At 39.9% G+C, this 23,716-nt stretch overlaps 1 protein-coding gene across 4 annotated transcripts in view; it reads right to left on the minus strand.

Annotated features, from left to right (window-relative positions):
* Positions 1-23,716, minus strand: part of TOX (thymocyte selection associated high mobility group box) — a 197,014-nt gene that overhangs the window by 93,527 nt on the left and 79,771 nt on the right. Inside the window, exon 2 of one of the 4 annotated variants that reach the window (XM_088675561.1) lies at positions 1,644-1,786. The exons of the other annotated variants lie outside the window; for them this stretch is intronic. Within the exon in view, the coding sequence (XP_088531687.1) occupies positions 1,644-1,649 (6 nt within the window). The 5' untranslated portion in view covers positions 1,650-1,786. The remainder of the gene's footprint in view (positions 1-1,643; positions 1,787-23,716) is intronic. 4 annotated transcript variants of the gene reach the window in all.

A 23,716-nucleotide genomic window follows, 5' to 3' on the forward strand; every position in this document is an offset into this window, starting at 1 on the left:
TGCTGTACCTACAAGACAACAAACTGCCTATTACAAAACACAGCCCTAGACAGCCCAGAGAAAGTCCACTGACTCTGGAGTGAGGTTTTCTGAGTCACAATTGTTTCACATTAGCAACAATGTCTTTTTCCTACCTAATCTATTCTAGACCAGGCACCCCCAAACTTCGGCCCTCCAGATGTTTTGGACTACAATTCCCATCATCCCTGACCACTGGTCCTGCTAGCTAGGGATCATGGGAGTTGTAGGCCAAAACATCTGGAGGGCCGCAGTTTGGGGATGCCTGTTCTAGACTGTTGAAATAAAGGTAGCCAGGAGATAACTTTTGTGTGAGAGAGCTGTGGACTCAGTTCTAATACTGAATAAAATAATAATCTCTGGATTTGGAATGTGTTCAGAGGCACCCAGTTCTTCACTTCTAGCTGTATGTCTTTTGCACCACACTCTGGTTGGTAGATCCTGGATTTATAAAAACAAAAACAAAACCCCCTGTATTTCTAAAAACAAAAATCTAACAAGCCTGAAGTCTGCCCATATATAAATGTTCAAATTCAGATTCTTATGTGACATTCTTATGTGACATTCTTAAGCCATAAACCATTCCATTGCATTTAATGGAATCTACCTCTCAGTATGGGACTGTGCTGTTAATTTACTAGAATCAACTCATCAGCCAGACTGATGTCAATCCAAGAATACTTAACTGGTTTGACTATGCTTTCTTTAGCTATATGATACTTAGTCTGAGCTTATATAGCTGGGCTTCCAAGTGCCATGCTAATGCTAGTTGAAACCCATTGTTATATGAAAATTAATATGATACTTCAAACATGATAAATTACTTCTGACAAATTTTCCTTTCACATTAAATTGGTACTGCATGAGCAGTTGGGTGAAACCAACAAGAAGAGAAAGAAGACTATCAGGATTCTGCAGCATGATTCCTAGTATGACTTGAAATGAATGAAGGATTCTATACACCTTGTAAATGAAAAAGGTAGTATGCGGTTTGGTCAGACTCATGTTGGTGTGAGTTTGGTCAGACTCATGTTGGTGGCTTCGAGAACACTATCCAACCATCTCGTCCTCTGTCGTCCCCTTCTCCTTGTGCCCTCCATCTTTCCCAGCATCAGGGTCTTTTCCAGGGAGTCTTCTCTTCTCATGAGGTGGCCAAAGTATTGGAGCCTCAGCTTCACGATCTGTCCTTCCAGTGAGCACTCAGGGCTGATTTCCTTCAGGATTGATAGGTTTAATTTTCTTGCAGTCCATGGGACTCTCAAGAGTCTCCTCCAGCACCATAATTCAAAAGCATCAATTCTTCAGCGATCAGCCTTCTTTATGGTCTAGCTCTCACTTCCATACTGGGAAAACCATAGCTTTAACTATACGGACCTTTGTCGGCAAGGTGATGTCTCTGCTTTTTAAGATGCTGTCTAGGTTTGTCATTCCTTTTCTCCCAAGAAGCAGGCGTCTTTTAATTTCGTGCCTGCTGTCACCATTTGCAGTGATCAAGGAGCCCAAGAAAGTAAAATCTCTCACTGCCTCCATTTCTTCCCCTTCTATTTGCCAGGAGGTTATGGGACCAGTGGCCATGATCTTAGTTTATTTGACGTTAAGCTTCAGACCGTATTTTGTGCTCTCACCCTCATTAAAATGTTCTTTAATTCCTCCTCACTTTCTGCTATCAAGGTTGTGTCATCAGCATATCTGAGGTTGTTGATATTTCTTCCGGCAATCTTAATTCCGGTTTAGAATTCATCCAGTCCAGCCTTTCTCATGATGATTTCTGCATTCAAGTTAAATAAGCAGGGAGACAATATACAGCCTTGTCGTACTCCTTTCCCAATTTTGAACCAATCAGTTATTCCATATCCAGTTCTAGCTGTCCCCATATCCAGCTTCTTGTCCCACATAGTTTTTTCCCCAAAAAAGTCTCTGCTATTTCTCCCACATCATTAAATTTTATTTCACTTCCTTGATGAAAAGGTCTAAAATGCTCGATTTGGGCTGCTGACCGTTTTGCCAAACTGCAATATGCAATATTCTGTATTAATGCTCTACATTCACTGCCAGCTAAGGGATCTGAAAAGCGTCAGTGAAAACAAAGTGTGCCCATTTGTATTACATGCGTGTTACTAGGTCACCAAACAAAGGATTTACGTTTTGGACATGTAATTAAAGCAGGGAAGTTTACCGCCTACGTTATGCAAGTCCCAACTGTTGAATATACCCTTGTGTTCTTTGGCTGACCAACATAGGCAGACTAGTACTTACCCAACACAAACATTACCTAAAGGATGCAAGTATCATACCAAATAACTTGCAGTGCTATAATGTTCCAAATGCCTTTTCAGTGGCAGCCCAGTTGTAGAATGAAAGGAGCATCAAAGTTGTCAGCTTTTCAGCGCCAAGCAAAATTTTTGTTATTTACCCAGGCATTTGAATCTTTGTGTAGTTTTTTTTTGGGGGGGGGTTGAGCTATTCTTGATATTCCTCTAGTTGGGTGGGGCGTGTTATTTTTCTTATTCTTGATTTAAGATAATAAATAAATAATATATTACCCTTGGTTGCAGTGCCAAATGGGAGAGCAAAGCCAACATTAACTCTCAAAGAATACAATGTGACCTGCTCCTGCATCAACAGATGAAATAATATTTCAATTCTACCTGAGCTAGAATTATCATGGTCACATATCTCACCAAGACTTTTCCCTTTTCGCTGGCCATGACAGTTGAAAACTATTTTTGTGAGCTACCTGAAAACTATTAATTAATGTAATTATGGTGTTCCATTTGTGTTTGTTTGTATTATTTGTGTTGTTGCAACCTGTCCTGGGACCTTCGAGTGAAGGACGAGTAACAACCTAATACAAATAATGAAACAAATACATTGTTACCAAGGGTACAGGGAATGTCAGGTCCATTAAACAGATGTTTCTCGGCACTGTGATAGATAGGATAGAGATAGTTTCTAGGATGCTATGATAAGGGCTGTGTATTTCCATAAGCTGAGTAAGGTAAAAAGAAAATAAATAAGGGTAATTGCCGGATCATTGTCAGGAGGAAACATCAACTGTGATGGCTTTCACCTCTCTGAGGAAGAATGTTATAACACAGCAGCAGGAATTCAAAGGTTTGTGAATGGTATTAAGGATGGGAGGGGGAGATAAACCTGTGACACAAGAAGTATGGATGTGGAAAACATAAGCAGTATAAGAATTAAGGGAAGGTGCACAGTTGGGTTGAGATATGTTCCTGGGTTCTGACGCTTAAGACTGGAATGGCCTATAAGTGAGACTCCTCACAATGCTAGTGATGGTATGGAACCAACAGGTGCTGCAAGAAGGTCTTCCCACAGGAGAAACTGGCAATTTATTTGATGCAATTTCACTGTGAACAAAGCTATAGTGGATGACATCTCATTTGGCTGTCCATACCACTGAGATAAATACAGTTGTATTCTTATGTTATTTTAGACCCTGAGCTTAACAAGGCTCCTATTGAAATGGTAATATCTCTTACTTCACTTACTTAAAAATGTGTTAAGGGAGCCCTGCTCTTTATGCTGAGTGGGACCCTAAATGTCAGCCAGGGCACTTACCCTGCTGGAACTAATGGGCTAAGAAGATATGGAAGCAACCCCAATTTTATGTGTGTTCCTATTCACTGGAAGTAGGGCAAGAGAGGTGTGAATTGGGAAGGTTCTCCTCCTAAATTCTTGTTAGGTGGGATTAACTATTTTCTTGTGTATTCAAGCGAAGTTTACCATCTGACTTGCTTTGCTATCATGAAAGGGTCTTTGGGCAGAGTTAACAATTCTTAAAGAGACAGAAGGGTATGAGCTGCCTCTCCTTTGCACATATTGTCAAGTGATTAATACTGATGTGACAAATGGCCCCCAAGCGCACAGCTTTCTTCTAAAAGGTCACATTTTCTTCTCAACATAAAGTGATCAACTTCTATTCTGCAAAGTTGCTATAGACATAGAGCAAGCAACCAGGGTTGGCTCTAAGGCAAGGCTGGGTGGTGCAGGGCACCGGGCCACCACAGCCACGGTGGGAAATGGGGCGGGGGGGGGAGCGCTGGAGCGATCTTCGCACTACGGCGCCAGGGCACCAGATATGCTTAAGACAGCCCTGCAAGCAACTCAAATAAACCTATTTCCTGGAACATGATTCTTTTCCTTTTATTTTATTCCTGCTAGGATATTCTTCTTCAAATGGCTTAAGAATTCTAAACAGTCAACACATTTTGCTTGCTTATGCTGACTAAAAGTAGCCATTTTCACAAGTTTTAGATGCAACTACAATTTTTGGCCTTCTAGCCAATATTATAATTTGATTTATTAGCTGCATAGAATTTTCTTTTTTTAAAAAAAGAAAATATTTTGCTCTATAGTGCAGTTTGTTAAGAAGCACAGCATTACAAAATTCAACACACACACACACACACACACACACACACACTTAGAGAGAGAGAGAGAATATGAACCATAACCACTTAGTGATCCTCTGTATTTTAATGCGTTGGGGGAGGGTTACTAATGTTTTTAACCTGTATTTTCTGTAAAACACTAATCCCAAAAAAGCTTTCAAAGTGCAGTCATTTAAAAAACAAACCCAAAGCCCAGATACAGAAAGAGCAATTTCTAGGGTTTGCTAGTCAGAAATGGAAAAATATGGATGAAGCAAAGATAGATTACAGAAGCAAATCTAAATCATCTACTGATTAGGCTAAAGGGGAAAAATTGATCTTGTTACAGAAACCATTATAGCTAAAAACAGAACGGCTCTGTAAATGATATGTCATTATGAAATTGAAACAGAATCTTCTCCTAACTTGGCATGTGATTTACACAGCAGCCTGAAATTTCCAAGTGAAGGTAAACAAAACAAACAGAAAAACCCTAAAAGGCGTGAGCCCTTGTTTCTGACAATACATCTATCTATCTATCTATCTATCTATCTATCTCTCCTAGGGTTCATCTTAAAGTGCCAATGTACACAAGTCTATGTGCTTGGCTTTTGTGCCGTATGGAACCCTGATCATGCAAGGTTCAGATGTCTGTGCTCACTGTGTGGTATGCCATGGGCAAGGCCAGTAGTGTAGGCTCTATTCCCCTTCTATTCATGGAATGCTCTTCTCCTATAACACACCCTAGCCTACCTCATGGTGCTGCTATTGTAAGGATGAACTGAAGTGGGGGAGAAATATGTTCACCACCTTCAGCTCCCTGAAGGAAAGGTGAGACATAGATGCAATTAATAAATCAATAAGCCATGACTGCTGCGTTTCCCGTGTCTCATGACTGAGGCATGTGTGATTGGGATTTTTTCTTTTGCTTAAAGCATTTATCAATTTTTAGAAGTTCAGAAAATGACTCCAGAACAAATGTAATTGTCCTTTCTCAGGAGTACGCTTGTGAAAAATAATATGCAGATTAAGAACCCAATCTCATGTTCAGCTGCTCCACAAAAGTAAAGATGTATATTTAATAATTTTACATGAGTTAAGAAGCACATATACATTTTGATCAGTAAGCAAATTGTAATGCTGACAAAATTCTCCAGATCTAAACAACATTATCCAATTTATGGACTATTGATACTATTGCTTCACCATACTTCCATTTTTATTGTCGCTGCTTTTCTAAATTAAAGATCTAGACTTCTGAGCAAATACAAATTATATTCAGAGCATACAATTTACATATTTTTTCTTACAGATTACCATTATGTATGATCATGTATGTGCATTAATTAAAAACAATCAGAAAAAGGAATCCTGATTCAATATTAAAATCATACCAACATTCCTTTTTGCCTTGCAATTTAATCACTTGATTATGTATACATAGCACACAAAAAGAAGAATAATCTCCTGAACTGAAAGTGATCCCCAGTGGGATTTCACCATTGGTGCCAGCTATATGGAAAATGCCATAGAAGCTGCTTCCAATCAACCACAAAGATCATATTATAGCACTGGTGGTGAAAACAATCCTTAGGAAACATAAATATTATTAAAATTATGAGTGTTTACTTCTCACTTAATTTGTTCTTAAGCTTCCCGAGTCCTTCCAAATAGACAAGCAAAAAAGAATTTGGAAATATAGAGGAGTTGAATGTTTGGTTAAATGTGCAATACAAGCAGAATGAATTTTGAAGCCATAGAACAGAGATCAAGCCTCAATTTCATTCATTTCTTGTACTTCTGACAGAAGTTAATGCAACACTTTAAGAGAGGTTGTAAGTCTGTTTAGCTTTCTGCCTTGAGCTGCATGTGTCAGTGCCTGGCTGAGTCTCAAAATTATTGTCATCTCTCTCTGCAATGAATGAAGTTGCAGCACTGAGCACAGCAGGCTAGCGAAAGGAGAGTCCAGACAGAGACATGGTGAATATATCAGACACCACAGGGTGAGTTACCATATTGCTTAGTGTAAGGCTGTGGGCATGCGGTGGTGAACTATGCACCCTCTCTGTGGGATTTCATCTTCCTTTGACCTTGTGGGTTAAATTTTTTAAAAGACCACTGAAATCCTGAAACACTGAATAAACTGTTTATTGAATATAGAGACGAAAGCAATCAGACACCTCTGAAGAGGACAGGCAACACTGAAGCTGCCTCCCAATTCTGGCAGATGTGCTCGACCTTTCAAGGATAGATTAGTTTTGTAGAATCCTAAAAGCACCTTGTTGTAAACATCTTAGAGCAATAAATATGATTATTCATTTAAAAACAGAATTCACGGGAAGAGAAACTACTGTATTTTAAATGAACAGCTTTTTTTTTAGGTCTGTAAGTTGTGAAAATAAATGACAAGGACTTTTCTTCCATCTATGCTCGTAAAACTAGAATCTGCTTCATGGTACCAGCCATCTGTGTAATGACAATCGGCTGCTAGAAGGAGAACCTTTTCTGCTATGGAACAACCTCATCCTGGAGCTGAGCAAGAATTCTTCTTTGCTTGTCTATTTGGAAGGACTGGGGAAGCTTCTGGGTCTCTCTCTCTCTCTCTCTCTCTCTCTCTCTCTCTCTCTCTCTCTCTCTCTCTCTCTCTCTCTCTCTCTGTGTGTGTGTGTGTGTGTGTTTCAATAGGGTCATATACTGTATTAGTTCTTTCATTTACCTTAGTATCTTAGAACATAATCACAATGATGATTCTAGTGTTATCCCCTTCCCCTAGTTGTGAGCCATTTAGAATACAGTACATGGTGGGAAAAGTAGATATGCACTTAAAGCAAATAAAAAAGAAGTCAGTGATCGATTAATTAAATGCTCTGCATCTTGGACCAACTTCTAATTTTATTCTATTAGCTCCTTTTGTGGGAGATATCACCATACAGGAAAAATGTGGGTGTCAAAGAGGGAGAGAGGGAGCCACTAGCCTCCCATTCATCCAGAAGCAGATGCCCATTACAGCACCACTGCAAAGAAAGCCTGCTTGCAGAGCACTGAGCACTGTGGTAGAGACAGCCATTAGCTTACCAGCTGCACTAGCTTGCAAGCAGATATACCTAGTTAGCAGTGGTCATTTTGCAATGGGCCACTGCCATTAGATGTCAACTCACAAGTATGCAAGTAGGGAGAGACCTAAGTTATGGCAGGCACCTGGGTGCCATCATAAAGGGCAGCCTGCCTAAGTTCCCCCATGCCAGAGCCAAGTCTGTGTTAATACAGCCAGATACAAGACCTTTCCCTTCTGTGTACAGTATCGAATTAATAGAAGGATTTCTTACAGACCTATAGTTGTGGGGCTTCACCAGGAACCCCTTTCAGACTACTATACTACACGCACTGGGAACAACTCAGAAAAAGATAGAAATCCACAGTGGCCCAATATTCTCTTACACATTTGCAAGCAATAAAGTAAAGTAAAGCAGAAGCAACAGATTAAGCTGCTGTGTCCTGACCAACAACAGGCGGCCGTTTTAACTGCAGCATTTCACTTTTTCCAGGTCAAGGCATTCTGAATCATTTTTATTTTTTTAAAAATGCTGCAAGCATCTCCCCACTAACCAAAGTGTTCAAGCTTAGCATAAAGAACTCTCATTGTATCTCATTCCCACAAAAGTCTAAGTATTTAACCAGAGTCAATAACCGTGTGTGTGTGTGTGTGTGTGTGTGTGTGTGTGTGTGTATAAGCACAAAGCTTTACTTTGCCAGTTATCCATATATCACTTCTGTCATTTTAATCCAGAGTTTCAGGTTTCTGTGCCATCTGCTGATTATATTCATATTGATTTGGAAACGGCCATAACACAGTAGCAGTGCACATGCAGAAGATCCAAGGCTGAATCTCTGGCATCTCAAGTTAAGAATAAATAAATGATGATCGGATAATGAGAAGGAACTCTGCCTAAGACTCTGGAGAGCTGCTGCCAGTTTGAGTAGACGGTACTGGGATAGATGGAGAAATAACCAGACATGGTATAAAGCATGCCAGATTATCTGAAATGTGAGAAAGAGAATATGATCTACAGAACATCACCAAGCTACTCCACTTTCCTGAATAATTATGCAAATCTGGTACCTCATTAAAAGAAGGACAAGCTTGTTCAATAGTTTAGGATAGGTGTCTAAGCAGAGTCTTCATGTGGGACATTAGCTTGTCCAACATCCTTCATTAACAGAGTTAGCTTCTTTCCTTTTACTGTGAATCTGTACCACATTTACACAACATGCACCTAGATGTCTAGCAAATTTTGCACACTTATTTACTTTAGCAGAAGCTGAACTGTCACTTTCTAATCCGCCAAAAGTCACAAGATCCTGGCACCAAGCATCCTCTCTCAGCACTTTGCATTATGTTTTAGGGGGGAAAGAAGTTCAGTGGTCACATGACAGATGAGAACACATGAAGAGTGAGAACTTCTTCATGCTGCCTGTACTACAGTCTGGGATTTAATGAATCAAAGAAAAATAAGGAATTTAAGAAACGCCAAAGGAAGAGCAGGCAATGCTTTGTTGAGAATAGCTGAACTATGTCTTTCTTCTTTTCTAGATTTTTATCTCCTCACAGTCCAAACTATGGGAGAGGCCACAGCCAGCAGAGTTCTCCCTTCTGTGCAAAAATATATTGGGGGGAGGAGTGTTTTTGGTGTGTTCATATATTTTAATTAATGTTATGTATTTTGGTATTTTTACACAATGATAAAACCTATCTATGTTTATGTTTTTAAATGTGTTGCAGGTTGCTTGGAGTCATTTGGGTAACCAGAAACTAACAAGTCTAATAAATAATAATACTTCACTATTATGGAACCTACATTCTCCACAAACTCAAGTTTCTCCACTGCTACATTTCCCCCCAGAAGAGTGAACACAATGTACAGGTGCATTATGCCACACTAAAATTCATGGGTGCACTGATATTTATTTCATACATTTATATTCTGCCTTCTGAATCTGCAAATTCAGGGTGGCATACATAGGATTCTCAAGCAAGCATCTATTTTCTCACCAGACTTGGCTTTTCAGTTGAACCCGTCATATACAAATTTAACAATTTTATCTTTTGTATGCAAAATTGTGATGTAGTGGTTAGAATGTCAGACTAGGTCTGGGAGACCAGAGTTCAAATCCCCACTTGGCCAGGAAACTCGATGAGGGACCTTTGGTCAGTAATTGTTCAACCTACCTCACAGGGCAGTTGTGGGAATTTTATGAGTAAGGACAACATTTGGGCCACTAATCCCAACATACACTTCCCCCTGTCATTTAAAATGTAATAAACACAGTGATATATTGATTAAAAAGCTACAGTATCATAAAGCAACCATTAACGCAATATATAAATTGTGCAGCAGCACTACCATTATAACCAGGAAAACTAATGTAATAATCCTGTATGAATGCACCTTCTCTTGGGTAGATTCCTTGAATTTGGCATTCCATTAATATCTTTTACTTACTCACCATGAAAGTGAGTTTGTTTTTGTTAGAGGATGAGAAATGAGAAAAGGCTGAGGAAGGATACAGTTCAAATGACCTGCTTTTCCCAGTATCTATGTGGATAGTTAGTAACACAGAATCCATCTCACTAATTAAAACTTAACCACATACATGTATCTAGTTTCCTAACTTTGGGTTTTTCAGACACTTGAGTTAGCCACAATGAGCAGGATTTCTTGCAGACTGGCCAATATGCAGGGTAGCAGCCTAAGAAAGCGACAGCAACAAAAGTTCATATTTTGACTTATTTTCCTTTGGAAAATCTTTCTCATCCTCAGTTATGAACCAAGAATGGTGCAAAGTCCTTTTTTTCTATTTTCCCAGAGGGTGTGATTACTTCACCTAGAAAAATAAGACTGTTCTCTAGCATTGTCCTACAGCTTCATTCAATGTGACCTTCAATGTGCGAGGAAAATTTATATCTGAAAACAATACACATTTTTCCATTCACAGAATTAGAATACTGTACTGTATATAAGTACTTGACCTCCATACAAAAAACTACAGAACCTGCATGGTTCTATCTAGGAAACAGTAGTTTAGCAGTCACTTTTATCTCTGCAAACATGAACCAAGCCTGGCAAAGATTCCTCATGTGCAGGGCCGTCTTAAGCATATCTGGTGCCCTGGCGCCGTGGTGCGAAGATCCCTCCCGTGCCCTCCCACCATGTTTCCCAGCGCCCGCCATGCGGCCGCAGTGGACATAGCCGCGCGGCACCCCCCTGGCGCCCTGCGCCACCCAGCCTTGCCGTAGGGCTGGCCCTGCTCATGTGACAAGTATATGTGACAAGTTCAGTTTCCCTGTTGCTTTCCTCTCATAAATTTTGACCTGGCAATACATCACAAATCATGATGTGTGTGAGTGCTATGCAAAAATCACAATGTGGGAAAAACTGTGAAGCCAGTCAATGCCTCTACATAGCTCTATCCTTATTTCAGATATTGTGTATATTGGTGTATCACAATGTTTAGCTGATGATATATTGCAATGTTGGAAACCAGATATGACCCAGCTCTATCCATCACCAAGAAAGCTCTACCATATACCATCATAAATCTTACACGGTTCCATAGGGGAATCTAAAGCAGGGTCCTCTTCTGAATACCTCAAAGGATCTTCTTCTCCCCTTTCCAATTACAAAGAGAAGACATGATCAAGTCCCCCTCTCACTACACTTCCTTAGCAGACAGTTAAGTCACACACTCTTTTTTTTACTACTTTTATCGGAGAAGATGTGAGGCTGTGGCTCCCAGCAAGGTATAGTTCCACTTACAAAGACCCATCAAGTTGTGTGAGACAGATTTCACAGATAGGTACGTAAGAACAGAACCCATCATGTGCTACTTCAGTACAGTCTCTAAGTAAATGGGGCTTACGCATTTGGCAAAGTGTCTTCAGTTTGAAGTCATAAAACTTGGAAAATTCAATAAGGGTTCCTTACTTAAGCCTACCAGAGGCAGTTCACTACCTAATTCTGCCTTAGAAACATCCCAGAAAGATAATTCACAACTTTATTGGTAACTTATTCTATACTAATGGCCATTCTTTATATTTTGAAAGCTAACCTAAATTTTCTTTATTACAAATTGAGCCCTCTAATCTCCATTTCCTCAGGTACTGTGATAAACTGTCACCTTTTCTTTCTTCATAAGAACCCTCTGGATACTCAAACTGCCTTCTTTCTTCCAGGCTAAAAACACCTGTTTCCTTTGCCTCACTCAAATAGCTTTCAGTAGGGTGACCCTTTACAAGCCAGAACAGCCAGAATACTGATTTTAAAAGCTAAACAGATATTCCCCACATTACAGGGCATCACAGTGGAACTCTAGGTAATGCAGAAAGCAGTGTGAATTATGTATCTGATTTTATTTCATGCTGCCAGACACAGCCCACTGAAAATGTGCAACCAGGTTTCTTTCAGGAATACAAAGTAAAAGCAATGTCATGTATTATGCTACAGCAGGAAATTCTGTGTCTTACACAGGATTAGCTGACAGATTTATCAAGCAGCCTCCAAGGAACATGGAGTTCAAGACTGAGCTCATCAATAAAACATAAATAAACTGAGCAATTAGGTACAAAGTGGCTATCTTGTCAGACAACTTATTAACCAATAAATGGTTCATACAGAGTTCTGAGTATGAAGAGAGGTGAGCAAAGACCTAGAAGGAAGTCCACAGGAAAGAGTTGCACAAGAACATAGGAATGTATGAAGAACTCTCCTGGATCAGGCCATTTAGTCCAGCATCCTGTTCACAGTGACCAATCAGATATCTGTGTAAAGTCCAAAAGCAGGACCTGAGCACAATTTCCAGAAACTGACGAACACATCCTTTCTCAAGGCTTTACCCCCCTGACCATCAAAACAATGTCCAATCAGCACACATGAGGATTTTTTTTTCCAGGAGGCAACTGTAAAGCTTGCTTGGCAGTCATTGCCAAAACAAAAAGCTTAGCAAGAGTCAACTAGGAGGAGGCTTTGAGCTCTCTTAGCACATTTGAGAGGAAGATGGATAAGACACAAACTCACAACAAAGACCTGACTTCTATATCCTTGCAGGATGACCCCTCAGTATCATCCCAGCTGAACAGGAGCACCAAGAACCATCTGATCATAGTATCAAGATCATAGTATTTTGCTCCCTGAACAAGATGTACATGTGGGTGGTCTATGTATATATCTTCCCTGAGTTGACCTAGAAGTTGAAACAAGATGTGTCAAAGCCACCCTCCCATCTCCCCTTTGCCTGCCCATTTCTAGGATTCCAAAAACAGCAGACTGAGGACAAATACAGGGTTATGTACAAATATGGTGGGGAGACAGGGAGAGGAGGACGATGGCAAACAACTTCAATTCTCATATTATTTCTTTACTTAAACCATTATTTACAAAACTTAATTCGGTTATTAGTAGTCCACAAAGCAAATGTGAAAAGATAGATGACCTGAATTTTCACCAAAAAGAATGTTTCAAGCTTACAGAATCTAAACAAAAAAGAATGTCACCCAGTTTCAGATTCACTTAAGCTTTTTCCTTATTAAAATATGGTAATAATAAACACTTAAAGACTAAGTTGAATACGAAAGTGGCAGAGTATTATTAATTAATTAATTATGTTTCTGTACCGCCCTTCTTCTGAGGCTCACAAGGCAGTTTAAAAAATAAAAACACAAAAATACATAACACAGAAACAAATAAAAACAATGCTCTTTTAGTATGCATGAGTAGCAAAACAGAAACAAAAACCTACCATAATAAGCTTCAAAATTCTATAGATTATAAAAATAGCACCCATTGAGTTAACTTAAAACTATATAGACTTGTACCTGATGGGGTCCATGAATGTGCCAGATTTCAAACCCATCCAATAAAAGTTAACACAGATAGAACAAGTTAAATAGTGCTTAAAACTGACATGTTGGTTCCCAGTTTACTCTTTTTTTTAAACTGGCACATTACATATTTATTTTTAATTATGGGAGAAACTACTGATGTAATTCTTTGTTCAGTCTTTGAAAGCAAGACAATTCTTTATTGGTTTAGTAAAGGTCTGAGCAGTTGTTTGAACATTATTAAGATTTTCCTACCCCATTAAAGTCTGTGGCAGCAACTTCTGGCAAAATATGGTAGTGCATGCATAGACACTGATTTTTGAAGCAAAAATGTTGCCAGAACTACAATACTGACAGAGGAAGCCACCTAGTGGATGACATACATAATGCCTATTCCTTTAATTATTGAATATAGCAGTATGGTACAGTCGTTAGATGTGGGGTGGGGTCTGTGACAATTTTAAAACAAATAAAAAACTGTCATGGGCACCCTGCCACCATAGAATCACACGCACCAGAACCATACTACTACACACAAAACCCACCGACTGCAAAAGAAATATTGCAGGGGTCAGATTTGCTGCCAGCTCTGAATCTGAACACTAAATCTACAGTGTTCCTCTTCAAAGTTCAATGGGAAACAACTGCAGCAAGTAATTGTGCTTTAGTACCATTGCACCGTATAGGGACATGGGTGGCGCTGTGGGTTAAACCACAGAGCCTAGGGCTTGCTGATCAGAAGGTCAGCAATTCGAATCCCTGCGACGGGGTGAGCTCCCGTTGCTCGGTCCCAGCTCCTGCCAACCTGGCAGTTCAAAAGCACATCAAAGTGCAAGTAGATAAATAGGTACGGCTACAGCGGGAAGGTAAGCAGCATTTCCGTGTGCTGCTCTGGTTTGCCAGAAGCGGCTTACGTCATGCTGGCCACATCACCTGGAAGCTCCCTCGGCCAATTACGCGAGATGAGCACCGCAACCCAAGAGTCGGTCACGACTGAACTTAATGGTCAGGGGTCCCTTTACCTTTACCTTTACCATTGCACTGTAGCACTAAGTTCTGCTGCGATCCCTTTATTTCTACGGCACTCAAACTGGTAAAGCACTGCTACATCCTCTTGTAAGTTATACTCTGTTTATAAAAACAAGGTCAAATCCTTCAACTCTTGAGAGCTTCCCATCAACATCTGATTGACCACTGGGAGAACAGGATGCTGGACTAGATAGAGGGACCACTGGCCTGATCCACCAGGGCTCTTCTGACATTCTTGCTAGGAATTGTAAGCTCTAAGAAGGAACACTTACTCATCTAACTTTTTCTTCTCTTTATAGAAAGAAATATGGGACTGAATCTTGTGAAAGCACAAATCTTTCACTTTTTTCCCCTAGCAGTGACTGGAGAAACTCCTTTGCTTAAGCCTATACCTATACTGTGCACGATGTTGTTGCATATTCAGATCTTTGAAGGATGCTTTGCTCCTTGATACCTGGGGACCTTTTCCCTTGTTTAATGCCTTGGGCAGGGATATCCCTGACCCTAGGATTTCAAATTTGTACCCTTTCGCTATCATCTTCTATGCACAAACTAAGGTAAAATTGGGTCCACTATAGCAGAACCCAAACTGAATCCTAAAACCAATGCAAAATGTAAATAGCATAAACCCAAAGAATTTTGGTGCAGTGAAGCTAAAGGAAATTGCTTCATACAGAACTAAGAATGCGATAAAAAGAAAATTAAGCATTGGCCCTGAAGCTCAAAAACAGAGTAAATCACTTAGCTCCTCAAGCAGAAAGGAAGTCTATTTTTTTTTTCTGAATAAACTCACATAAATGTTAAAGCCTTCAAAGTACTGGCATGGAAGTACAAAAATGAAAAACCCAACAGGAAAGGCACTTTAAAAAAATAGAAACAAATATAATCCAGGCTATGGAAAACTCAGATGCAAAATTGCACTTCATAAAAACCTGATTAAACAAAACCTGAATTCATGCAATTATTTGAAGCTTCCACATAACCTGCTCTACTTTCTCTACTCTACTTTTCCCCCATGTGATATCCTCCGATGGTTTCAACTGCAACTCCAGTCATTCCCATGCTGACTGGAACTGATGGGTGTTGCAGTGTAAAACATCTGGAGGGCACCCCATTGGGAAAGGCTGCTTTACATAGCTGATGGATTTATTATTTTAATATGGAATGTTTCAAAGCTGATTTGAAATTTCACCATTGTATACATGCAAATGAAATTTTCTCTCTCTTTTTTTTAACAAGCTGTAAATACACATAGAGATGGGAAAGTAATCGATACATCTGATACATATTTACATCCTGCAGTCAGGTATGTGTCCATGTACATTTATCTGTGTGTATTTATCTCGCATCAACAAATGTATTTTCATAAAGCTTGCCTGAACAGCTGTACACATCACTAGTATTTACTAAAGTGGTGCCTGGAGCCTTAAGGAGCGTTAATGCACTTTGAAATTGCAATCAATGAAAGGAACATGATTTACAGAATCTGTGCTCTTCCACCAGTGTTTTCACTGCACAGGATCTGTTTGCTAGAAGCAGCTTGCTGCATGATGGAGATGCTGGAGTGCTTGTTACACTAGTTGTACCTGGCAGGCCTTGCTGTGTCTGAACAATGATAAAATGAAAACTCTCAGGACAACCTCAGGCTATCTTTCTGGTCTGCTCAAGAAACTAGCTTGTAGCTTATTTAGAAAGACTTGTTTTCAAACAGAACATAAAAGGCTGAAATGTGACAGGTATAAAAGTGCAAGAAGTTAAAATAAAAATCGTTACAGGAAACATGGAAGGAAACCGCAGGAAACAGAAGTTTGAGCGGAAGAAATCAAAGTAACTTTTTATTGTCTCAGCTTTGCATTCTGTTTTCACGCACACACACACACACACACACACACAACTTATTTTTTTAAAAAAATGTTACAAGAACACCCTAACAAACCTAATCCTAGATATGTAAACCATAAATTAATGTTAATTTTTAGAGTCTAAACTTATAGAATAGGTCAACTCAAATTACCATGACATAGGTGGCACTGTGGTTAAACCACTGAGCCTAGGGCTTGCTGATCAGAAGGTTGGCGGTTCGAATCCCTGTGATGGGGTGAGCTCCCGTTGCTTGGTCCCAGCTCCTGCCAACCTAGCAGTTCGAAAGCACTTCAAAATGCAAGTAGATAAATAGGAACTGCTACAGCGGGAAGGTAAACGGCGTTTCCATGTGCTGCTCTGGTTTGCCAGAAGCGGCTTTGTCATGCTGGCCACATGACCTGGAAGCTATACGCCGGCTCCCTTGGCCAATAATGCGAGATGAGCGCGCAACCCCAGAGTCGGTCACGACTGGACCTAATGGTCAGGGGTCCCTTTACCTTTATATATTACACTTATATTTTGAAGACAAGACAGCACAATTCCCATCAGAATCCTCAGCACTAAAGTTCCAAATTGATTTCGCCACAATGATATGTTTGAATACAGGTTGTCAACAGGTTTAATGCCATTTCAGTTCAAGTGACTCACTTTATAAGAAACAGATATAAGAAGCAGATATGTCTTTTCTCATATAATTTAATTCTTACGACACCATGCATTATAGTAGTATGAACTACCAATAAAATATATGCCAATCAGGGCCGTCTTAAGTGTATCGGGCACTGTGGCGTGACGATCCCTCCGGCGCCCCTTGCACTCCGCCGGGCAGGGCCAGGCGCAACGGGCAGCCGGAGGACGTGGCGCAACCGGCAGGGATGCTGCCAGCTCTGCGCCACCTCCACCTGCTCGGCCGAATAGCTAGCTGCCGCCCCGACAGAAGGTTTGCCGACAGAGCATTGTGGGGCAGCGCCTGCCCACACTCCTTCAAGTCACAGCGAGCACAGACAGCGCTGCCCCACAATGCTCCGTGGTGACTTGAAGGAAAGGCGGACAAGGATCAGCCCATGGGGCAGAGTAAGCAAAGAGCTTTCAAAGCAGTCGGGCTGCACTCGCGTCGGATCTGTTGTCTGCAGACTGTATTTCTCGGCTATTTTGGGGGCGTTGTCCTTCTCTTTTGTTAAATACAGGCAGCCCTGTTCCTCTTCCCTGCTGTCCCTCAATGGAGACAGCTCCACCGCTGCTGCAACCGCCTTGCTTTAGCCACCGCTGCTGGAAAAGGAGCGAAGCGGGCAAGGCAGAGGCAAGCCGTGTGCCTCCTTGATGTGCCCCCTGCTGGGCGGGCACCCTGGCGCACCGAGCCAGTCAACCCAATGGGAAGGACGGCCCTGAGGCCAATCTACATTCCGTATCATAATCATAAGCCATGTATTATTATTTTTTAAATAGACATAACATACCTTCCATACAAAAAGGACAAATATATTTTACATCTGTTTCTAGCACCATAAGTCACTATAAGGCAGATAGGAGCCAACTCCTAGGGGATGTAGGGGGCTTCAGCCCCACTATAAAATATTTGAGGGGCCGGGCCTCCACAAAGTTGATGGCCATTGCCATTCAAATGGTGTGTGCGCGCACTGTGTCATGTGATCAATTATGCAGGGTGGGGCTGACCAGGGCCCCCACAACATTTTATTCAAGTTGACATCCCTGATAAGACACTAGAATTTAAATGGTGATAAAGCCCACTGGGTTGTAGCGAAGCAAAATAAAAAAATTCCTTCAGTAGCACCTTAAAGATCAACTAAGTTTATATTTTGGTATGAGCTTTCGTGTGCATGCACACTTCTTCAGATATAAACTTAGTTGGTCTTTAAGGTGCTACTGAAGGAATTTTTTTATTTTGCTTCGACTCAGACCAACACGGCTACCTACCTGTAACTAGAACTATGGGTTGTAGCGAGTTATGTCCCTCCAGTGACAGAAGGCTGTGGTTCAAGCAGAGGCTTCTATGAACAGAAAGAGGGAGCTTTTCAAAAAAAAAAAGCTGCTCCTGAATTAAGATTAAAAAATTTCCTAAGGTTCGCTCATTGCAGATTGCAGAGAGGTCATCCAGACAACCACTTTCTGAATCCCACATTTTCAATACCAGAACTACAGGAATCTAGTGACATACCATATACAAAGCCACTAACAAAGTCATGCCCATTTCTCATGCCCATTTCCAAGACAGAATGGTATCACAAGTGGTTCTTCTCACCTTGTTCATCTTGTTCTCTTTCATGCAGTGTGTAGAGCTGGAGCTAGACTGGATGTGAAGGTTCAAAGCTTCACAGCTGTGAAGCATGATGGATGATCTTCAAAAACTGTTATCTCTCAACCTAATCTACAGGTTGTTGTACAACTATAACATATACAATCATAGGTATGTATCCTTAGAAGTCTCATTAAATTCAACAGGACTCAATATATATACTATATATATATACTGCCCATCTGACTGGGTTGTCCCAGCCAGGTAAATGTGTATAGCATTATAGCCTCAATTTTGGAGGAAGGGCATTTAATAAAGATCTGATATCTAGGAAAGCCCAAATTTCATTTTAATTATGCAGTGTGCTTATACAGAGAACTTCCAAGTTCCATGGGGATTGCCATCCTGGTTCCACACAAGATGGTGCAGCACACATAAGCCCACCCTGCTCCACTCCTGTTCTGGCCTCTTCTGGGTCCAAAACAACCTGTGCATCAGAGGCCATGCATCAATTGAACACGGACAAAATGGTTGCCACCTGTACTTAGAACCAGTGCTTTTTTTCTAATTAAAAAAATAAGGTTAAGGGGTACTCTCATTTTGACTCAAGAAAACCACCATTTTATAGTTCAAATCAGGAAAAATAAATACAGTACAGTAAATGAACAAAAGTACAAAGATGCACGAAATGTATGTGTACCCCTGCATACCTCCAGAAGAAAGCACTGCTTAGAACAATCTAGCACTGTTGTTCTTAACCTTGGTTCCCCAGATATTGCTGGATTGCAACTACCACCATCCCTGAGCACTGGTCCAGATAATTGGGGATGGGTTGCAGTCCAACAACATTGGGGAGTCAAGGTTGAGGAAGGCTTATCTAATTTATTACCAGGACATCATTCTAGCTGTTCCCATCCACCGCCAAATATGTTGTAGATGTCCAAACATTTAAAGGAAATGTTCTCTGGGTGTGTTCAAAGGTGTTATGTTAAACCATAGCTAATGCTTAACTATGGTTTAAATTAAACAAGCAGCATGCTTGGCACTCTGTTCAAAAGTCCCTGATTTGCTCTTTTTCTGCTCCTGGGTATACTATAGTAGCGACAGCAAACAATAAGCCTTGACTTAACATGTTGTCCAAACCCAGACTCATGGTTTGTTTCCAGCATAACAATGGGTACAAATAATGTTAGTTGATACTTAGTAGAGTATCAGAAGAGTATTAGTAGAGTATTAGAAGAGTCCTTTCCTATCTTCTAACGATGCCTTAATATAATTGAAAACTAGCGTTCTGAAGGTTATCTGGAGGTAAAAACAGAGAAAGTCTCCAGGCCTGATGTGTTTCAAAGAAATCATTCCTTGGGGGCCACTATAAATGTACCAGTGCGTACATAGCAGATGAGACAGTAAAATGCAGAATATAATACATTCTTAAAATACTAAATGAATACAAATTAAAATAACCGAGGACTTTTTTTGTAAACAATTTTTAACAAAAACTTAGTAAGAAAAAACATATCCAGCTAAACCAAATGAAAAATGGAATCTGACTATTTAAAAAGTAACCTATTCCCATTTTGTCACTTATGGGTTCATCTTTCAGTAGTTGTGAGGTTATAAGCATTTCAGTGGCCTGCTATTGGCTTCTGTGGAGTAAGAAATCTACAATCCAATCTATTCTACTTTCTCTTTACCCCCAAGATCAATTTCACCTATTAATCAGTTAAATTCAGGTGCAATAAATCAACACCTAGAAATATACCAGTTTTGTGTCATTCATGTTCCACTGAAACATGACTAAACACAAGTGACCATGCTGTACTACAAATGATGCATTAAGCCATTAAGGCATAATGATCAACTTTAAAACACACACCCCCACACACACACCCAAACCCTTGTAATGTTCTACATTTAATTGCTTAGTTCAACTCTTAAAAATCCCCACAGCTACTCATGATGACAGGCTTACAGCAAATGATCTACTTTCTCAACAGAAAAAAGCAGCTCCTGAATTAAGATTGACAAATCCAGCAGAGTTTCTTCCTTCCTGATAAAAGCACATCCTTAAAGAACTTATTTCTCAGAGAGATAATAAGCTTGTCCCCCACTCCATTATTTATAGACAGGAAAGCATTCTAAAGAGGTCTCTTCTACTGGTCAGTGAATGGCACCTCCAAATGAAAAGAGGAGGCACAAACACACTTTTATTGCAGTGCATAAAGCAATATGGAAGTTGCCTTTCTGGAAGCATGTAAAAACAGAGAAGAATGCTAATAAAAGCAAAGCAACCAAAGCCTCCATATTATGTTATTTCTAAAGACGAATGATGTAACTTGCACAAACTACTGTACTGTATTGTAAATGTAAACCAATTAGGCTACCCAAATGCTACTGCTTTTAACCTGCTCAACTAGTTGAGTTAAACTCAAATAATCTCCAAGATTAGGGTCACATTAAAACTGTACCAATGTGATTCATAAATTGTTTCCACTCAAGTTTAATTCAAAATTAGCTTTCCCTGCATGATAAGGATCAGAATCATAGCTGCCAAGTTATCCCTTTTTTAAAGGGATTTTCCCTTATGCTGAATAGGCTTCCTCGCGCGAAAAGGGAAAACTTGGCAGCTATGATCAGAATTGCATTTTATGCCATGTTATTTATTATTTTCTACAGTGGCTGCACCATAGATCTAGACCTATTCAGATTGACATTCAAGTTTTCATGCACTAAAACAATGCCGCATGTGTCTAGGAAGTTTATTTTCATGCTGAAAAAAATAAATATTAGAGGTAATTAAACTGTCTCAGCCAGAGGCCAGAAAACTCTAAATCTACAATATAGGAGCAGAATGAAAATTAAAACACACATTTAGTTCCATACAGAAAGCTGAGAATAAACTCATTTTATATCTCAAATATGATAGGTAAATTAATTGACTATTACAAGAACAATCAACTAGTAATTAAAACTCATGGTAAATTATATTCTTATAGTGCTTTGCGCCTGTCAGTTAACAGATGCTTCTGATGAAATGCAGGAAATCAAGATTGAAGGATAAAAGAAGAGTGAAAAACAGATTATTTAACCATGGGTTCAAATAATAGATATTAATACGTTTGAATATTCACATACAAAAACAGCTGATTTTTACATGCTACCCTTAAACTGACAAACATGCATCTTCATTTGTCGGGCTTTCCATTTACATCACTGAATTGGGAGTCATTAATGCTTTGATCAAAGTTTCTCCACATATTTTTGTTCCACAGTGATAAATTAACAGGAAAAGCTCAGTGCAACTCAAAGCACTAAACCTGATAAGAATAGGGGTAAAAGTCCCCTACTTATTTACATTATAAAGCCATTCTAACTGCTGAAAATAATGAAGCCACTATACACTGGTTTGACTTGAAAACAAATGCAACTCCCCCCCCCCAAATACTTTCTGCTCAATTTAAAAGATATGAAGTCAAGTTTTCATCCCTATCCACATCAAGCTAATCTTGAATTTAAGTAATCCAATTTAACTGATTTATATATCACCGGGAGTGGGAGCTCTCCCCTGTGTTTAAGGTAGCTAACACCACCAAAAAATATCGACCACATACATATGTAAGAACAGGACATGTGTCCTGGTAGATTGCTATATGTAAATCTTACAGAATATATCAGTAAAGATCAGTCTACATCTGTGAATGACAATTTCCCAAGAATTTGCTGTCCTGCTCATTTTTGCTCCTCATAAATAAACACAACTCTCTTCTACTTACATTCGTTCCCCATTTCCATTTCATCTTAATATCTGGTTATAATTCTGTTGAAATCCTGCTACATTTACAACATAGCTTACTGCATCAACCCAGAGGACTATCAACATTGCTAAAATAGCAACTGGTTTGGTACCAGGGGGTTATTTGTGTGTGTGTGTGTGTGTGTGTGTGTGTGTGTGTGTGTGTGTTATAACAAAATAAAAATGTCAAACCATATTGATACAGAATGGAAAGAAATACGGTACCTTCCCTTCAAATGGATCAAGCTTCTGACAGTTCTCTAGAGGCGTCAGGAGAAGGGAAACCAGTTACAAGATCATGGGTTTGATAACAGCCAACACTCTTCAAGGGTTAGGGAGCCAAGGGCTTTACAAACATAAAAGAAAACCACCTAGATCATCAAACACATTCAACAGAGTTTAGGCTAACCACACAAAATCCAAGAGGATTATTTTTAGCTCCTCAGAAATGAATGTGCTGCCTTCAAGAGACCTCATCAACTGAGCAAGATGATGGGGATGTGATAATGGCAAGCAATGTAACTTGTATCTAATGTGACTGGACAAGTTAATAGGAAAAAAAAAAGTTTGTGAGTCTAAAACTTCAGACTCACAAAAAAACAGAAGGGCTCAACTGACAGCAATAATCTAGTAGTGCTTACTCATATCCAGAATTTGCCAACAAATTCTGACAATGGGTGTGAATTGGTAATGTTGTTTTAGCTTTTGGCCCCCTTTTGGGCTGTAGAGCCACATTTAATTTAAATTACAAATGAACTCTCCTTCTTCTAAATCAGACAATTTGTCCATCTTGCCCAGAATAGTCTATTTTGATTGGCAGTAGCTCTCCAGGGTCTTTATCAGAAATATTTCATTTAAAAAAAAAAACTATAGATACCAAATATAGATACAGCAGTCACAAAATTAAAAGACGCCTGTTTCTTGGGAGAAAAGCAATGACAAACCTAGACAACATCTTAAAAAGCAGAGACATCTCCTTGCCAACAAAGGTCCGTATAGTTAAAGCTATGGTTTTCCCAGTAGTGATGTATGGAAGTGAGAGCTGGACCATAAAGAAGGCTGATCGCCGAAGAATTGATGCTTTTGAATTATGGTGCTGGAGGAGACTCTTGAGAGTCCCATGGACTGCAAGAAGATCAAACCTATCCATCCTGAAGGAAATCAGCCCCGAGTGCTCCCTGGAAGGACAGATCCTGAAGCTGAGGCTCCAATACTTTGGCCACCTCATGAGAAGAGAAGACTCCCTGGAAAAGACCCTGATGTTGGGAAAGATGGAGGGCACAAGGAGAAGGGGATGACAAAGGACGAGATGGTTGGACAGTGTTCTCGAAGCTACGAACATGAGTTTGACCAAACTGCGGGAGGCAGTGGAAGACAGGAGTGCCTGGCGTGCTATGGTCCATGGGGTCACAAAGAGTCGGACACGACTAAATGACTAAACAACAACAAAACAATAGATACCAAAGGCAGAATCTGGAGCCTCCTACAGA

This window comes from Zootoca vivipara, chromosome 8 (assembly GCF_965207765.1).
Source record: "Zootoca vivipara chromosome 8, rZooViv2.hap1.1, whole genome shotgun sequence".
Classification (NCBI taxonomy): domain Eukaryota; kingdom Metazoa; phylum Chordata; class Lepidosauria; order Squamata; family Lacertidae; genus Zootoca; species Zootoca vivipara.